This window comes from Pseudorca crassidens, chromosome 5 (assembly GCF_039906515.1).
Source record: "Pseudorca crassidens isolate mPseCra1 chromosome 5, mPseCra1.hap1, whole genome shotgun sequence".
Taxonomy (NCBI): Eukaryota; Metazoa; Chordata; class Mammalia; order Artiodactyla; family Delphinidae; genus Pseudorca; species Pseudorca crassidens.
The window spans coordinates 100,478,182-100,492,958 of NC_090300.1; the positions used below are offsets into that span (position 1 = coordinate 100,478,182).

At 39.8% G+C, this 14,777-nt stretch overlaps 1 protein-coding gene and 1 non-coding gene across 5 annotated transcripts in view; both read right to left on the reverse strand.

Annotated features, from left to right (window-relative positions):
* NXPE3 (neurexophilin and PC-esterase domain family member 3) overlaps positions 1–14,777 on the reverse strand; it is a 53,016-nt gene that overhangs the window by 19,037 nt on the left and 19,202 nt on the right. For all 4 annotated transcript variants that reach the window (XM_067739022.1, XM_067739021.1, XM_067739020.1 and 1 more), the window contains 2 exons: positions 6,997–7,751; positions 2,672–2,745 (listed from right to left, as the gene is read on the reverse strand). In XM_067739022.1, coding sequence (XP_067595123.1) covers positions 2,672–2,745; positions 6,997–7,751 — 829 coding nt within the window. The remainder of the gene's footprint in view (positions 1–2,671; positions 2,746–6,996; positions 7,752–14,777) is intronic.
* On the reverse strand, positions 8,374–8,446 carry TRNAR-CCG (transfer RNA arginine (anticodon CCG)). The gene has a single exon. It is a non-coding gene; the product is annotated as a tRNA-Arg (tRNA).

The window sequence follows — 14,777 nt, forward strand, 5'->3', positions numbered from 1 at the left end:
CACAGCTCAAAACTCTTAACTTAATCACATCTGTAAAGTTTCTTTTGCCATATAAGGTAACATTCACAAATTCAACGGATTAGGATCTGGATATATTTAGGGGCCATTATTCAGCCTACCACAGTCTCAAAGTACCTCCCCAGAATACTGAGTAAACACAAAGATAAAAATAATTAGTTTAGGGAATTCCCTGGCAGTCCAGTGGTTAGGACTCCATGCTATCACTGCTGAGGGCCTGGGTTCGATCCCTCATCGGGGAACTAAGATCCCACAAGCCGAGAGGCACAGCCAAAAAAAAAAAAAAAAAGGAAAGAAAGAAAGAAAGAAAACTAATTAGTTTACAGTGGAAAACCGAGGTAGACACCACTTTAACCAAGTGATCAAGGTTAACATTGTTAGCAATACATATCAACATCATGTACCCCCTCAAAAGGATACAACATCATTTCTGTCCTATTCTTTCCAAAAATGCATAACCTCATTCCAATCAAAAGAAAACACTAGACAAACCCAAGTTTAGAGAGATTCTAAAAACTATCTGACCAATGCTCTTCAAAAGTGTCAAAGTCATGGAAGACAATAAGAGCCTGAGGATCTGTCACAGAGGAAAGACTGAGGAAACATGCAACTAAATGCAATGTGAGATCTGCACTGGATTCTGAAACAAAAAAGGACATTAGTGGAAAAACTGATGAAATCCAAATAAACTCTATAGTTTAGTTAATAACATTATATGGATGTTAAATTCTTGGTTTTGATTCTGTGATTTCTTAAGAAGTTAGCATAAGGGGGGACTTCCCTGGTGGTCCAGTGGTTAAGACTCCACACTCCCAGTGCAGGGGGCCTGGGTTCGATCCCTGGTCAGGAACTAAGATCCCACATACCTCAACTAGAGAGCCCGCATGCCACAATGAAGACCCAGCACAGCCAAGCAATTAATCGATTAATCAGAAATTAGCATAAGGGAAACTTGGTGAAAGCTATATGGGCACTTTGTACTATTTCCACAACTCTTCCTTAAGTCTAAAATTATCTGAAAACAAAAGATTTTAAAAAGAGAACAAAGGGAATGAAGGAATTAAGAGAGGAAGGCAGGGAGAGAGGGAAGAAGGAAGGAATTAAAGAAGAAAGAATGTGAGCCCTTCGTTTAGCATCTTTGAGTGCCCCCTGCTGGTCACTAAGGTGAATTTAGGTGAAGTTCCCCCAAGCCGGACTTCGTTGATTTATAAAGTAATTGTCCTTCTCTTTTCTTTCCAATTATTTACCTGCTCTGAGACGGTTTTATCAAAGCCAGGCTACCCTGCTCCTACTGATTCATGGTTTCTTTCTTCCTCTAAAAATCCATCAAAAGCCCCACTAGTTACTGAATCTTTCTTCTCTCTAAACAGAATGTACATCACAAACGCACAACAACTTCCTGGCTGAATCCCAAGACCTGTCAGGTGCAAGTAAACCACCCAAAGCTCCTCCCACTGGACAGCCAGGGAATCACAAGGTGGGTGAGCCAGATAACCAGGGCTGTGGAAGAGGGGGATAGATCTGGTAGTGGGACGGGGCCTCCGGAGGTGTCAGATGTGAGGATATGAAGGGTTGAGCACTACTGGGTGATCCCATGTTTACTGATATCTCGGCTGTGGGGTTGAGGGCCAGGCAGATAAAAGGTAAGCAATTTCTATTAACGATGTTTCGCATATGTACCCTCTAAAATTAGTAACTTACTGGGTTCAAGTAAATCAAATACAGCTCTTCACTAGGAAAAGATCAGGATTTCTTGTGGCACATGACAGTGAACACCAGAGATACAGACTGACAGTGTCCTGCCTGCATCTGGGCCTCAAATTTTATTTAGCCCACACAATAGTTCTAAAGTTTTTAACTGGATGCCAATGTTTTGAAATCTGGAGATATTAACATTCAAAAATTGATTTCTGGTTTTTCATGAAAAAAATCTATAGATCTGGCTATGCTGGGTCTACATTTTTGCATAGCAACAATGTTTGCATAGCAACATAGGAACTGAGCGGACACCCCCTTTAGATGGTCCTTGCTCTGCAGTTCCCCCTTTAGATGGTCCTTGCTCTGCAGTTCCCCCTTTAGATGGTCCTTGCTCTGCAGTTCCCCCTTTAGATGGTCCTTGCTCTGCAGCTCCCCCTTTAGATGGCCCTTGCTCTGCAGTTCCAGTGTGAGTCAATACCCACACTGGTGGGTTCATATGTGTTATATACCTCATCCCTGTGGCATTGGTGTTGGCACTATCTGCTCTGTAGGATACTACATACATGCTTTCAACAGCTAAAAGGACCTCGTCTGCCATCTGCACTTGATCTTAGCCAAAAGGCCAAGGAGTGATCACCTTCCATCTGCATAACCTCCTTAATAATGTTCATCCTTTCTTTCTACAAGTCACTATAGCTCATTATACCTATTATGCAAAAACAAAACACATACATTTACTCTTCTAAATTTCATTCTTTTACTCTTAATAGTATCCTATACAATGGATCAGAATCACCTGGAACGTTTGTTAAAACACAGTTAAAACCGTGCCCAGCAGTAACCGGGACATATTAAAAAAGGAAAAAAAAAAGGGCTTTGTAACATCAGTGTAACTACAGAGCCTCAACACACTTAGCAGGAAAAACAACAAATCATCAAGCTCATTCCTTTTTACCTTTTATACTGCTGGGAATCACAGTCACCCAATCAGGTCCACTGGAGTTGATTGGCATTTTGATATTGACACCACTTGAAAGAGGAATAAAAAGAGTACAAGCTTAGATTCAGGAACATTTATTTTCTAATATGTATCTTTATTTTCAAATTTTTAAATGGACAGGATTTCACAAAGCTTTACTAAGATGAAATATTCTTATAAATGTTACTCAATAAAATTGATAATTAATAAACTAGGTATATTATAATAAGCAGGTTATATGGATACATAAACTGAATAAGAATTAAACAAGTTTTTAATTTTTCACTGCTTCACCCTTAGAGTGCAAACTCCAAAATGACAAATTCTGTTTGAATTACTTACCTCCCTTGGACTCAGAGAATGGCTCACACTGATGAGAATGTCTATTTTGTCACTACTTAGTTTTCAGGCTGCAAGACTACGGAGCATTAAGTAATACGTCAGATTCCTTAGGCCTTGCCCAGAGCTGAGTCCTACCTAGGGACATGTGTCCCCAGATACGTGCTCATGCATGTACTCTGTTCATCATTACTATGGCTCTGTAGTGTCTGTTCCCCTTAATAAAACATGTACTCCTCAAAGACATGGATTATGTCCCATTCATCTTTCATCTTCAGTACTTAGCACAGGCCCTGGACTAGAGTCCATGCTCAGAAAATATCTGATAGAGGGCTGTGTGAAAAGGTGGGGGACAGTGGAGTCCAGGAGAAGTATACTGAAAACATGGTGTAACTATTCCAGAAACTGGCTCATAATAATTAGGCCTCTTGCACTTAGACCAAAAACAAACAAAACAATAAAATGTTAACTTTCCAAACTCGATATGGGAACTTGCAGTCACGATATTTCATTTCATCAAAAATCAATTCAAAACAGGTTTGTTCTTAAATAATTCTTAAGCTTCTACTATGTGCCAGGCACTATTCTAGCTACTAGGGATATAACAGTAAACAAAACACATAGCATCAGGAATTCCCTGGAGGTCCAGTGGTTAGGACTCTAGGCTTTCACTGCCGAGGGCCCAGGTTCGATCCCTGGTTGGGGAACTAAGATCCCACAAGCCAAGTGGCACAGCCAAACAAAAAAAAAAAACAGCATCTCCTCCTTCATGGCACTGACATTCTAATGAATGAGGGAGAATTATAGGGGGCTATGTTAGAGAATAACAGCATTTCATAGATTATAAAAGAGACAATTAATATACATGACTTTAAGAGAGCACATATAAACTACTTTCATGAGTTTAAAGCTTTAAGGTAAGGAAAAGAAGAAACCTTCACCACTGTAATTTGCTTGTAAAAATGTTTACTCTCAATCTAATCACGCAGAAACAATAAAGCAGCAAATCCAATTTAAGCAATATTCTACAAAAACAGCAACATCAAAATTGTCAATGTCGTAAAAACCAAAACAAGTTAGAGAACTCTTCCAGACTAAAAGATTAAAGAGACAACTAAAAAGATTGTGTGTGATCAGAGACTCAGTTAAAATAAAAGAGATAGCAATAAAGGATATTATTGGGACAACTGGATAAACTTGAATATAGACTGCATATTAAATAACAATGTTGTGTCAATGATAAAAGGCCCAAGTGTGATCACTGTGTCATGGTTATACGTTGGAGAAGGTCCTAGGAGATGCATACGCCTGGGGTGCAGTGCCATGATGTCTGCACCTTACTCTCAAATGGTCTGAGGGGAAAGAATTATACACAAATACACACATATAAACACATAGAGAGAAAGCAAATGCGGCAAAACATAACAATGGTGAGTCTAAGTTAAAGGTATATGGGTGCTCACTGTTGTTATTCCTGCAGGGGTTCTACAGATTTGAACATTTTTTTTTTTTTTTTTTTTTTTTTTTTTAGCGGTACGCGGGCCTCTCACTGTTGTGGCCTCTCCCGTTGCGGAGCACAGGCTCCGAACGCGCAGGCTCAGCGGCCATGGCTCACGCGCCCAGCCGCTCCGCGGCATGTGGGATCTTCCCGGACCGGGGCACGAACCCGTGTCCCCTGCATCGGCAGGCGGACTCTCAACCACTGCGCCACCAGGGAAGCCCCTGAACATTTTTAATACAAAGTTAGAAAGGAAAAAAAAGTATAAATCATGCTAAAATAAAAGGGAAGCTTTTAATGTGATAAGCTCATTCTTTCAAAAGACGTCCTCTTATTATCAGAATCTTTTAAGCAAAGTATTATGGTTCTTCCTAAAACCAACACTTTTTTTTTTCCTCGAGAGATTAGATCACCTTAATTGTCCAACTGTCATTTGGGAACCAAAGACCAAGGCTAAGCTTCTTAATCCTTTCTGAATTAAACAACATTACGAGCCACCAAGGAAGAGAGGTAAAAATGAGCGTAGCTTAACATATTCAGGCCATGAGCTCAAAATACTGCACTCAAAGATCCCTCAAATGATCAATTTCAATCTTTCTCTTTTTCTTTTCAGTTAGCCTAATGCAAAATTTCAGATTTTTAACAGAGCAAACAATGCAAAAAAAAAATCTGTATCAGGACTCTGTCAAATGTTTGGTTTCCAAAAACTTATGCCACCTCAAATGCTTTCCCGGAAAACTTCCAGGTAAGTAGAACCTTTTTTAATGATTCTACTACAAAGTACCCTCAGCCAGCCTCATCCAGGATATGCAAGTAAAGGCAGGGGCAGACATTATTTTATCCTTCTGGATTCACAGGTGTTCTTTGGTTTTAATGGTAGGATTTAGTGTTAGGAACATTTTAAATTTTACACGAACTTAATTCTCTAACCTTTTTCCCACTTTTTTCCACGTGGAATTTCAGTAAATTACATGCTATGCTTCCTCCTCTTTGCTAAGCCACTAAGTAGACTGACAACACAACTCTAAAAGGGAGTAAGACTTTAAAAAATGGTCCACATAAAAAAAAAAAAAAACTTTAAAAAAAGTTATTTAAAATAAAATAAAAGGGGGTAACTGAAAAGTCTTCATACATAGGCAAAAAGTACACAGAAATAAAATCATCTGCTCATAGTCATTGATAAATAATGTGTCTAAGATCTGAACCCAAGAATAAACCTAAAGTCCTTTTGTACTGAGCCACAAAAAACTAGGCAGTCCCCTCAAGAGTACAGTGAATACACTGGGAGTAGTGCTCCCTCTGCTGGCCTTCTGAAAGCATGGCATCAAATATGTACTTAAAACTGTTACCACCAAAAGCTGACTCAGGGAGTAAAAAATCAGAGTTTTATATTAGAAGCTCATACAGACCACACATCTTATGTGATCCCTCTCTACAAGGGAATATTTTTTTATATAATTTTTTTTATTTTTTATTCTTATTTTATTTTAGGCTGCGTCAGGTCTTTGCTGCTGCGTGCGGGCTTTCTCTACTTGCAGCGAGGGCTACTCTTCGTTGCAGTGCACCGGCTTCTCTTTGCGGTGGCTTCTCTTGTGCAGCATGGGCTCTAGAGCGCAGGCTCAGTAGTTGTGGCGCACGAGCTTAGTTTCTCCGCGGCATGTGGGATCTTCCCGGACCAGGGCTCGAACCTGTGTCCCCTGCACTGGCAGGCAGATTCTTAACCACTGCGCCACCAGGGAAGCCCAAGGGAATATTTTTAAAGTACAGATTTCATTTAAAAATAAAAAATGTTTTACATTCTCTCAAGTAATTGTACTTTCTATGTTATTTTTCTTTTTATTCCTTAAGAATGTTATTTTATTTCAGAACTATATGGAATGCAATAATTTCAACAACTATTAACCTTCAAAAATACAGTTTGCTGTGGTATTCCTGGCTTCCCATGCTTATCATTATATCAGTCCAGCAATGTTACCATATTCATAGTCTTTTTCCTATCCATAAATGTTTATATGATTTTAACAACTAATAATATGTCACTTAAAACTTTTTTCAGTTTATTAGACATGAAGCTAAAACACTACCCTGACTATATAAAACTTTTTTCAGTTTATTAGACATGAAGCTAAAACACTACCCTGACTATAAGACCTCTAGCAGCCCTGTTCTTGGATGATTTTTTTTATCTGTTCTGTGAATAAGTGATCTTGCTTATACAGATATACTATGCAATTCTGGAGTTAAAGATATTAGGGTAAAAGAACAAAAATTTAAGGTCATTAATTTGAACTGAAATAAGCACACTAATCACAAAATATATTTATTTTCTTACCACCTCTCTTGAATTGGGCCAAGTTCAGAAAGATATAAGAAGCACATAACCAAAACAAGAAAGTCTCCTAAGTAGGACAAAGACAATGAAAAGGGACCTCTTAAATTACCCCCTAGAGCAAGGAGCACATACCTCTGGAAGAAAGCATTCTCTGCAGCAGTTAGGAGGCCCTTCAGGTATCCGCCCTTGAAATGGTTAATTCTGCTACTGCAAGGGAGCTTCTTTGGTTTGAAGCAGAACCAGGGTTCTCCAGTATAGAGATCTGTAAAGTTGCACAGGGGAAGACTCCCAGGAAGACACACATTACACTCTGTAGTTTCAGAAATTCTTCCTGAACGGAAGAGGCTCTTGAAATAGACCCTGTCTGGTTTCTCTTCCTGTAGATTCTGAAGAACTCTGATTCCTTCACTGGGGTGGACCAGAGATATGGACACTTTAACTCTGGCTGGCCAGAGCAGAGTAAAAAAGACCTTGTAAAACCCATTCTGGTAGTCCACCACTCTACCCACGGCCCCTGCCTGCAGCTTAGGGGAGTGGATTCTGGCCTGCAGGTAGTCTCCACCATACTTCTTGGGCTTTCCTTGAAAATCCTGTACATGAACCAGCACCTCTAGCTGGCTTCCCACCTTGAAGAAGGCTGCAGAGTTCAAGATGACAAAGTAGCTGGAAGAAGGGTCAGTGCTCTTCAAAAAGGGGACTGGGCCCACATCAGGCACCTGCCACTGTAAGGCGGCCAACAAGGAGTCCTCCTCCAGGCGCTCCCGGCTGGACAGAGTCTGGTGCTCATAGCCACAGTAAGGATTCCGGCTAATTCCTGTCACCTGGGAGAAAACAAACTGTCCACCACTGTCGATGAATGTGGCTGATGCAGTCTCATGGTCCAAGTACTGAAGAGAAAGACACAAACAACAGAAACCACAGCTACAATAAATCTCCTTATAGTCAACAAATAAATCCCTGCTTCAGCTTAAATTTTAATAAAACTTACTTGAGATGACATTGTTTCAAAAACCACAGCTCACCAGTTTTACAGATTCCCACAGCAAATATCAGAGAAAAATCCCTTTGGTGCTTCCAGAAGGAGAAAGGGAAAAGGAATCATTTTGAAGGACAGTAGTCCCCCTTTATCCACAGGAGATATTTCCAAGACCCCCAGTGGATGCCTGAAACTGCGTCACATCAAACCCTATATATACTGCTTTTTCCTATACATATATACCTATGATAAAGTTTAATTTATAAATTAGGCACAGTAAGAAATTAACAATAATAATAAAATAGAACAATTATAATAATATACTAGAATAAAAGTTATGTGAATGAGATCTCTCTCAAAATATCTTTTTTTTTTAATTTATTTGGCAGCGCTGGGTCTTAGTTGCGGCATGCAGGATCTTTGTTGCCGTGTGCAGGGTCCTCATTGCCGTGTGCAGGATTTTTCAGTTGCAGCATGTAAACTCTTAGTTGCAGCACGCGAAGTCTTCGTTGCAGCATGCATGTGGGATCTAGCTCCCCAACCAGGGATCGAACCCGGGCCCCCTGCATTCGGAGCACAGAGTCTTAGCCACTGGACCACCAGGGAAGTCCCTCTCTCAAAACATCTTATTGGTGTACTGTCCTTCTTCTTCTTGTGATGACGTAAAAGGATAAAAGGCCTACGTGATGAGATGAAGTGAGGTGAATGATGTAGGCATTGTGACGTAGTGTTAGGCTACTACTGACCTTCTGACCACACATCAGAAGAAGGATCATCTGTGTCAGGTGATCGTGGATTGAGCTACAGTGATGTCAGTGGTTGAGGATCCTGGGTGGGAAACAGCAGGATGGCACAAGATTTCATCACGCTACTCAGAACAATGCACAACTTCAAACTGGTAAGTTGTTCATTTCTGGAATTTTCCATATAATATTTTCAGATCATGGTTGACCATGGGTAAATGACACCACAGAAAGCAAGACAGTGGATGGAGGGAGTGCTGAATACCAGAGTATTCCATTCTTCTTAACAAGGCCTGCCCTCAAGCCAAACTATTTTACCAGAGCCTAACCTACTGAGGTTTTACCAGAGCCTAACCAAACTGAGGTAAGGAACATACCAAACTCCAGCCCACTCTAACCATTCTATCCAATTTAAGGGTTGGGGGTAAGACTAAAAAACAATTCTGAAGTTCACAGACTCACTAAAGGACTGAGGATCATAGGACTATAAAATGCTTCACCTCCCTTACACCTCACCCCCACACCACTAAAAGCCTATTTATTGGAGTTCGTTTTACCCAGTACATCATGTCCAGCTTTCAACAAAAATTACAAGACATACTAAAAGGAAAAAAATACAGCAATTATCAAGGGACAGGAGGGAGGAATTAGGAATATTTTGTTGTTAATAATGTACCTGCACTACCCATGAAGCAGTATGGTATTATTTGATAGTGGACTTGAGTTGCTTGTAAATGCATACTGAAAACTCTAGGGCAACCACTTAAAGCAAAATGAGAAGTATAACTGATACACTAAGAAAGGAGACAAAATGGAATCTATAAAATGTTCAATTAGGGACTTCCCTGGTGGTCCAGTGGTTAAGATTCTGCCTTCCAATGCAGGGGACACAGGTTCCATCCCTCGTCGGGGAACTAAGATCCCACATGCTGCGGGGCAACTAAGCCCACGGCCACAACTACTGAGCCCAAGCACCTCAACTAGAGAGCCCACAGGCCACAACTACAGAGCCCACGCGCTCTGGACCCTGCGCACCACAACTAGAGAGAAGCCCGTGCACCACAACTAGAGAGAAGCCCGCACGCACGCCACAAGAGAGTAGCCCGCACACCACAACTAGAGAGTAGCCCTCATGCTGCAAGAAGAGCCTGCGTGCAGCAACGAAAGATCCCTCATGCCACAACTAAGACCCCACGCAACCAAAAATAAAAATAAATAAATAAGTATTTTTTTTAAATGCTCAATTAAAACCACAAGAGTCAGAAAAAGAGCAGAAGACAAAAATAGGAACAAAGAACAAGGATAATGAATAGAAAACAGTAACAACTATGGTAGATATTAATCCAACTATATCAATAATCACCTTGAACACCAATGGACTAAAGACACCAGTTACAAGACAGAGGTTGTCAGACTCAATTATATGGTGTCTCTGAGAAACTTACTTTAAATATAAAGACTTATATAGATTAAAAGTAAGTGGATGGAGAAAGATATACCAGGCTAGCACTAATCAAAAGAAAGCAGGAATAGTTATATTAACTTCAGGCAGAGTAGACTTCAGAGCGAGGAAAGTCATCAGAGATAAAGAAGGATATTATATAATAATAAAAGGGTCAATTCTCCAAGAAGACATAACAATCTTTAACATGTATGTGCCTAACAACAGAAAGTCAAATATGTGAGGCAAACACTGATAGAACTGCAAGAAAAAAATAGATAAATTCACTATTGTAGTTAAAGACTTCAATACCCCACTATCAGAAATGGATGGATCCAGCAAGCAGAAAGTCAGTGAGGACACAGTTGAACTCAACAGCACCACCAATTAACTAGATATGATGGACATCTATAAACTACTTACCTAGCAACAGCAGAATACACATTCTTCTCAAGCTCCCATGAAAGATGCACAAAAACAGATCATATTCTGGGCCATAAAACATACCATAAAAAATTGAAAAGAACAGAAACCATACAATGTCTGCTCTCAGATTACAATGGCATTAAAGGAGAAATTAATAACAGAACGATAGCTAGGAAATCCCAAAATACCTGGAGATTAAACAACACACTTCTGGGAATTCCCTGGCGGTCCAGTGCTTAATACTCCACGCTCTCACTGATGAGGGCCCAGGTTCAATCTCTGGTTGGGGAACTTAAAAAACCCCACAAGCCACGAGGGGTGCCCAATAAATAAATAAATAAATAATAAAACAAACTAAACAACACACTTCTAAATAAAACAAGGGTCAAAGAAGAAATATCAATAGAAAATTTAAATCTTTTTAGTTAAATGAAAATGAAAACACAACTTATCAAAATTTATGGGATGCCATAAAAGTAGGTCTTAGAGGGAAATTTACAGCACTGAATGCACATTATTAGAAAAGAGGAAAGATCTAAAATCAATCATCTTAACTCCAACCTTAGGAAACTAGAAAAAGAAAAGCAAATCAACTCCAAAGTAAGGAGAAGAAAAGAAATTAGAAATTAGAGCAGAAATCAATGAAACTGAAAACAGGAAATCAATAGAGGAAAGACAATGAGGCCAAAAGCTGGTTCTTTGAAAATATCAATAAAATCAATAAGCCTGCAGCAAGACTAACTATGGAAAACAGACAGGACACAAATTACCATTATCAGAAATGAAAGAAGAGACATCACTATAGATCCCATAGACATTAAAAGGATAAGCAAGGGACTTCCCTGGTAGTGCAGTAGTTAAGAATCTGCCTCCCAATGCAGGGGACATGGGTTCAAGCCCTGGTCAGAGAAGATCCCACATGCTGTGGAGCAACTAAGCCCATGCGCCACAACTACTGAGCCTGCGCTCTAGAGCCCGCGAGCCACAACTACTGAAGCTTGCATGTCTAGAGCCCATGCTTCGCAACAAGAGAAGCCACCGCAATGAGAAGCCCGCGCACCACAACCAAGAGTAGTCCCCGCTCACTACAACTAGAGAAAGCCCGTGCGCAGCAACAAAGACCCAACACGGCCAAAAATAAATAGGTAAATAAATAAATTAATTTTTAAAAAAAGGTAATCAAGGAATACCACGAACAACTCTATACCCACAAATTTGATAACTGAGATGAAATGCACCTATTCCTTGAAAGATACACTCTGCCAAAACTCATGCAAGAAGAAACAGATCATCTGAATAGGCTTATAATCTCTAGTAAAGAATCTGGATCAATAATTAATGACCTTTCAAAACGGACACCACCAGGTCCAGGTGGGATTCATTGATGAATTCTACCAAATATTTAAGGAAGAAATTGTATCAATTCTCTACACTCTCTGTCAGAATATAGAAGCAGAGGGAATACTTCTTTCTATAAAGCCAGCATTACCCTAATACCAAAACTAGACGACATTACAAGAAAACTACAAATTTCCCTCATAAACACAGATGTAAAATCATCAACAAAATATTAACAAATCAAATCCAACAATGTGTAAAAAGAATTATACACCATGACCAAGTGAGATTTATCCCAGGTATGCAAGAAAGTGCCTTAATAGAACTCCAGTGCTTCCCAAAGACCATGTCTTACACCCTCTCAGAACTGGTCCTTAATCTTCACTTTGGCTTTTCTGCTTAGAAGACAACCTTATAAGGACTTCAGTCTTTTCTAGTTTGGACATTAATTGCTATTTATATTGTGGCATTTTGCTCTATATATCGTACAACACAATGGCTTTCTAATATTTTGTATCTCAAAATTTTATACTCTATCTCTAAATTTCAGATGTTTAAGCTCTTTTCTTATTAGTGAGCAGATCTGCCTGTTTGACAATAAAGTTTTCTACCAAAAAAAAAAAAAAACACCTCACCTTAGAGCCTTGTAAAATTTCACAGGTAAAGAAAAGGTCCTAATAGCTTCCAGAAAGGAGAACAATGTTACCAATAAAAAAACAAGAATTAGATTCGCATTAGCCTTGTCTTTTGCTACACTGGACACTAGAAGACAGTAGAGCAAAGTTGTAAGGTTCTGAGGGAAAAGGATTTTGAATACGGCATTCTAAATACAAATCATACATGAGGGCAAAATAAAGACAGTTTCAGACATGTAAGCTTTGTTCCCATGTGCCCTTTCAGAAAAACATTATTTGAAGATTTAACCCAGTAAAATGGAAAGAAAAATCCAAGGAAGTGAAAGACATGAGCAAGAGTGAAACCAACCCAGGAATTCAATGAAAAGCAAACTCAGAATAACAGCTGGGCAACAGGTCAAGACAATAATGAGTGAACACTGAAACAGGAAGATAGAGGGCTCTGAGGAAAAAGAACCAAAATGCCTTGAAGAAGCAAGTGGAGGGACTTCCCTGGCAGTGCAGTGGTTAAGACTTCGCCTTCCAATACAGGGGGTGTGGGTTTGATCCCTGGTCAGGGAACTGGTATCCCACATGCCTCACGGCCAAAAAACCAAAACATGAAACAGAAGCAATATTGTAGCAAATTCAATAAAGACTTTAAAAATGGTCCACATCAGGGGCTTCCCTGGTGGCGCAGTGTTTGAGAGTCCGCCTGCCAATGCAGGGGACGCGGGTTCGTGCCCCGGTCCGGGAGGATCCCACATGGCGCGGAGCGGCTAGGCCCGTGAGCCATGGCCGCTGAGCCTGCGCGTCTGGAGCCTGTGCTCCGCAACGGGAGAGGCCACAACAGTGAGAGGCCTGCGTACCGCAAAAAAAAAAAGAAGGAGAAGAAGCAAGTGGATTCAATTCAACAAATCATATGAAGGAAAATCCTCATGACATGTTACAGAAGGTGGTATTCTCTCTCAACAGAAAAAAAAAGCAATTAGCACTCCAGGAAAAAAAAAAAACAAGAAGAGGTATAAGAAAGTCATCATTAAAATATGAAGCAAATTAAAATGCAGCATGATTAAGCAACTGAGGTAGTGTATAAAAAAGATCCATTTGACCTTGATGTTTGGGAAATTCTCCATCAAGAGATATAGATTTGGTTTCAAAGGATCATGTTCTATATTGACTAACATTTACATGATTATCATAATGTTATTTTTTTTAAGTATAAGAATCAATCCAGGGCTTCCCTGGTGGTGCAGTGGTTGAGAATCTGCCTGCCAATGCAGGGGACACAGGTTCAATCCCTGGTCTGGGAAGATCCCACATGCCACGGAGCAACTAAGCCCGTGTGCCACAACTACTGAGCCTGCATGCCACAACTACTGAAGCCCGCGCGCCTAGAGCCCGTGCTCCACAACGAGAGAAGCCACCGTAATGAGAAGCCCGCGCATCGCAACAAAGAGTAGCCCCCGCTAGCCGCAACTAGAGAAAGCCCGTGTGTAGCAACAAAGACCCAATGCAGCCAAAAATAAATTAATTAAATAAATAAATTTAAAAAAAAAGAATCAATCCATAAAGATTGATATAATTAAGGCTACACGTTAGCCTTAATTATAGTTAGAGCAATAAAACTAAAGATTATAAAGCCTGATGATGCAAAAGTTATACGCTAGCTAACGGAAGTCAAATGTAAAATAATGCAGAAGCGATTTTCTTCCTCACTTACAGGAGGGAGTTAAAATGTGCTATCTAATGCTATTAGGGAAAGAAAAGGTCTAAATACATTATTCTAATGCACAGAAATAAAAATAATTTTATAAAGTTTAGAAAGAGAGTGACAGAAAGTGTGAGTCAGCAGAAGACCTCATCTTTCATTATCTTAACAGGAACAGCAGTATCAACCAACATGTACTAAGCACCTATGTGCCGGACACTCTTTTGAAGACTTTACATAAATCTTTTAATACAATGTTTAAATTATCCCATGAGATAAGTCCTATTATTATGCCATATGATAGACAGGGAAACTGAGGCAATGAATGGCTTGATAATTTGCCCAAGGTCACATAGGTTAGAAGCAGCAAACCTGGACTAGAACCCAAGCAGTCTGAGTTCGGTCTGTGTTTTAACTTAACCATCCATGCTGTACTGCCTGATGTGGAAAGGTCAGAAGGTACAGTGTAAAGCTGACAGAACAAGATATAACTGTGTAATGTGTAATTAGCACTAACTAAGCAAATAATTAAAAACAAGCAGTTACATCCAAGAAACAACATTGAGAGTGACGACTGGGGAGGGAATTCATTTATGTACTTAATACCACTCTCTATTTTTTCAAGTGTTTTATACTTTTCATTAATTATTTTCTTAATAGACAG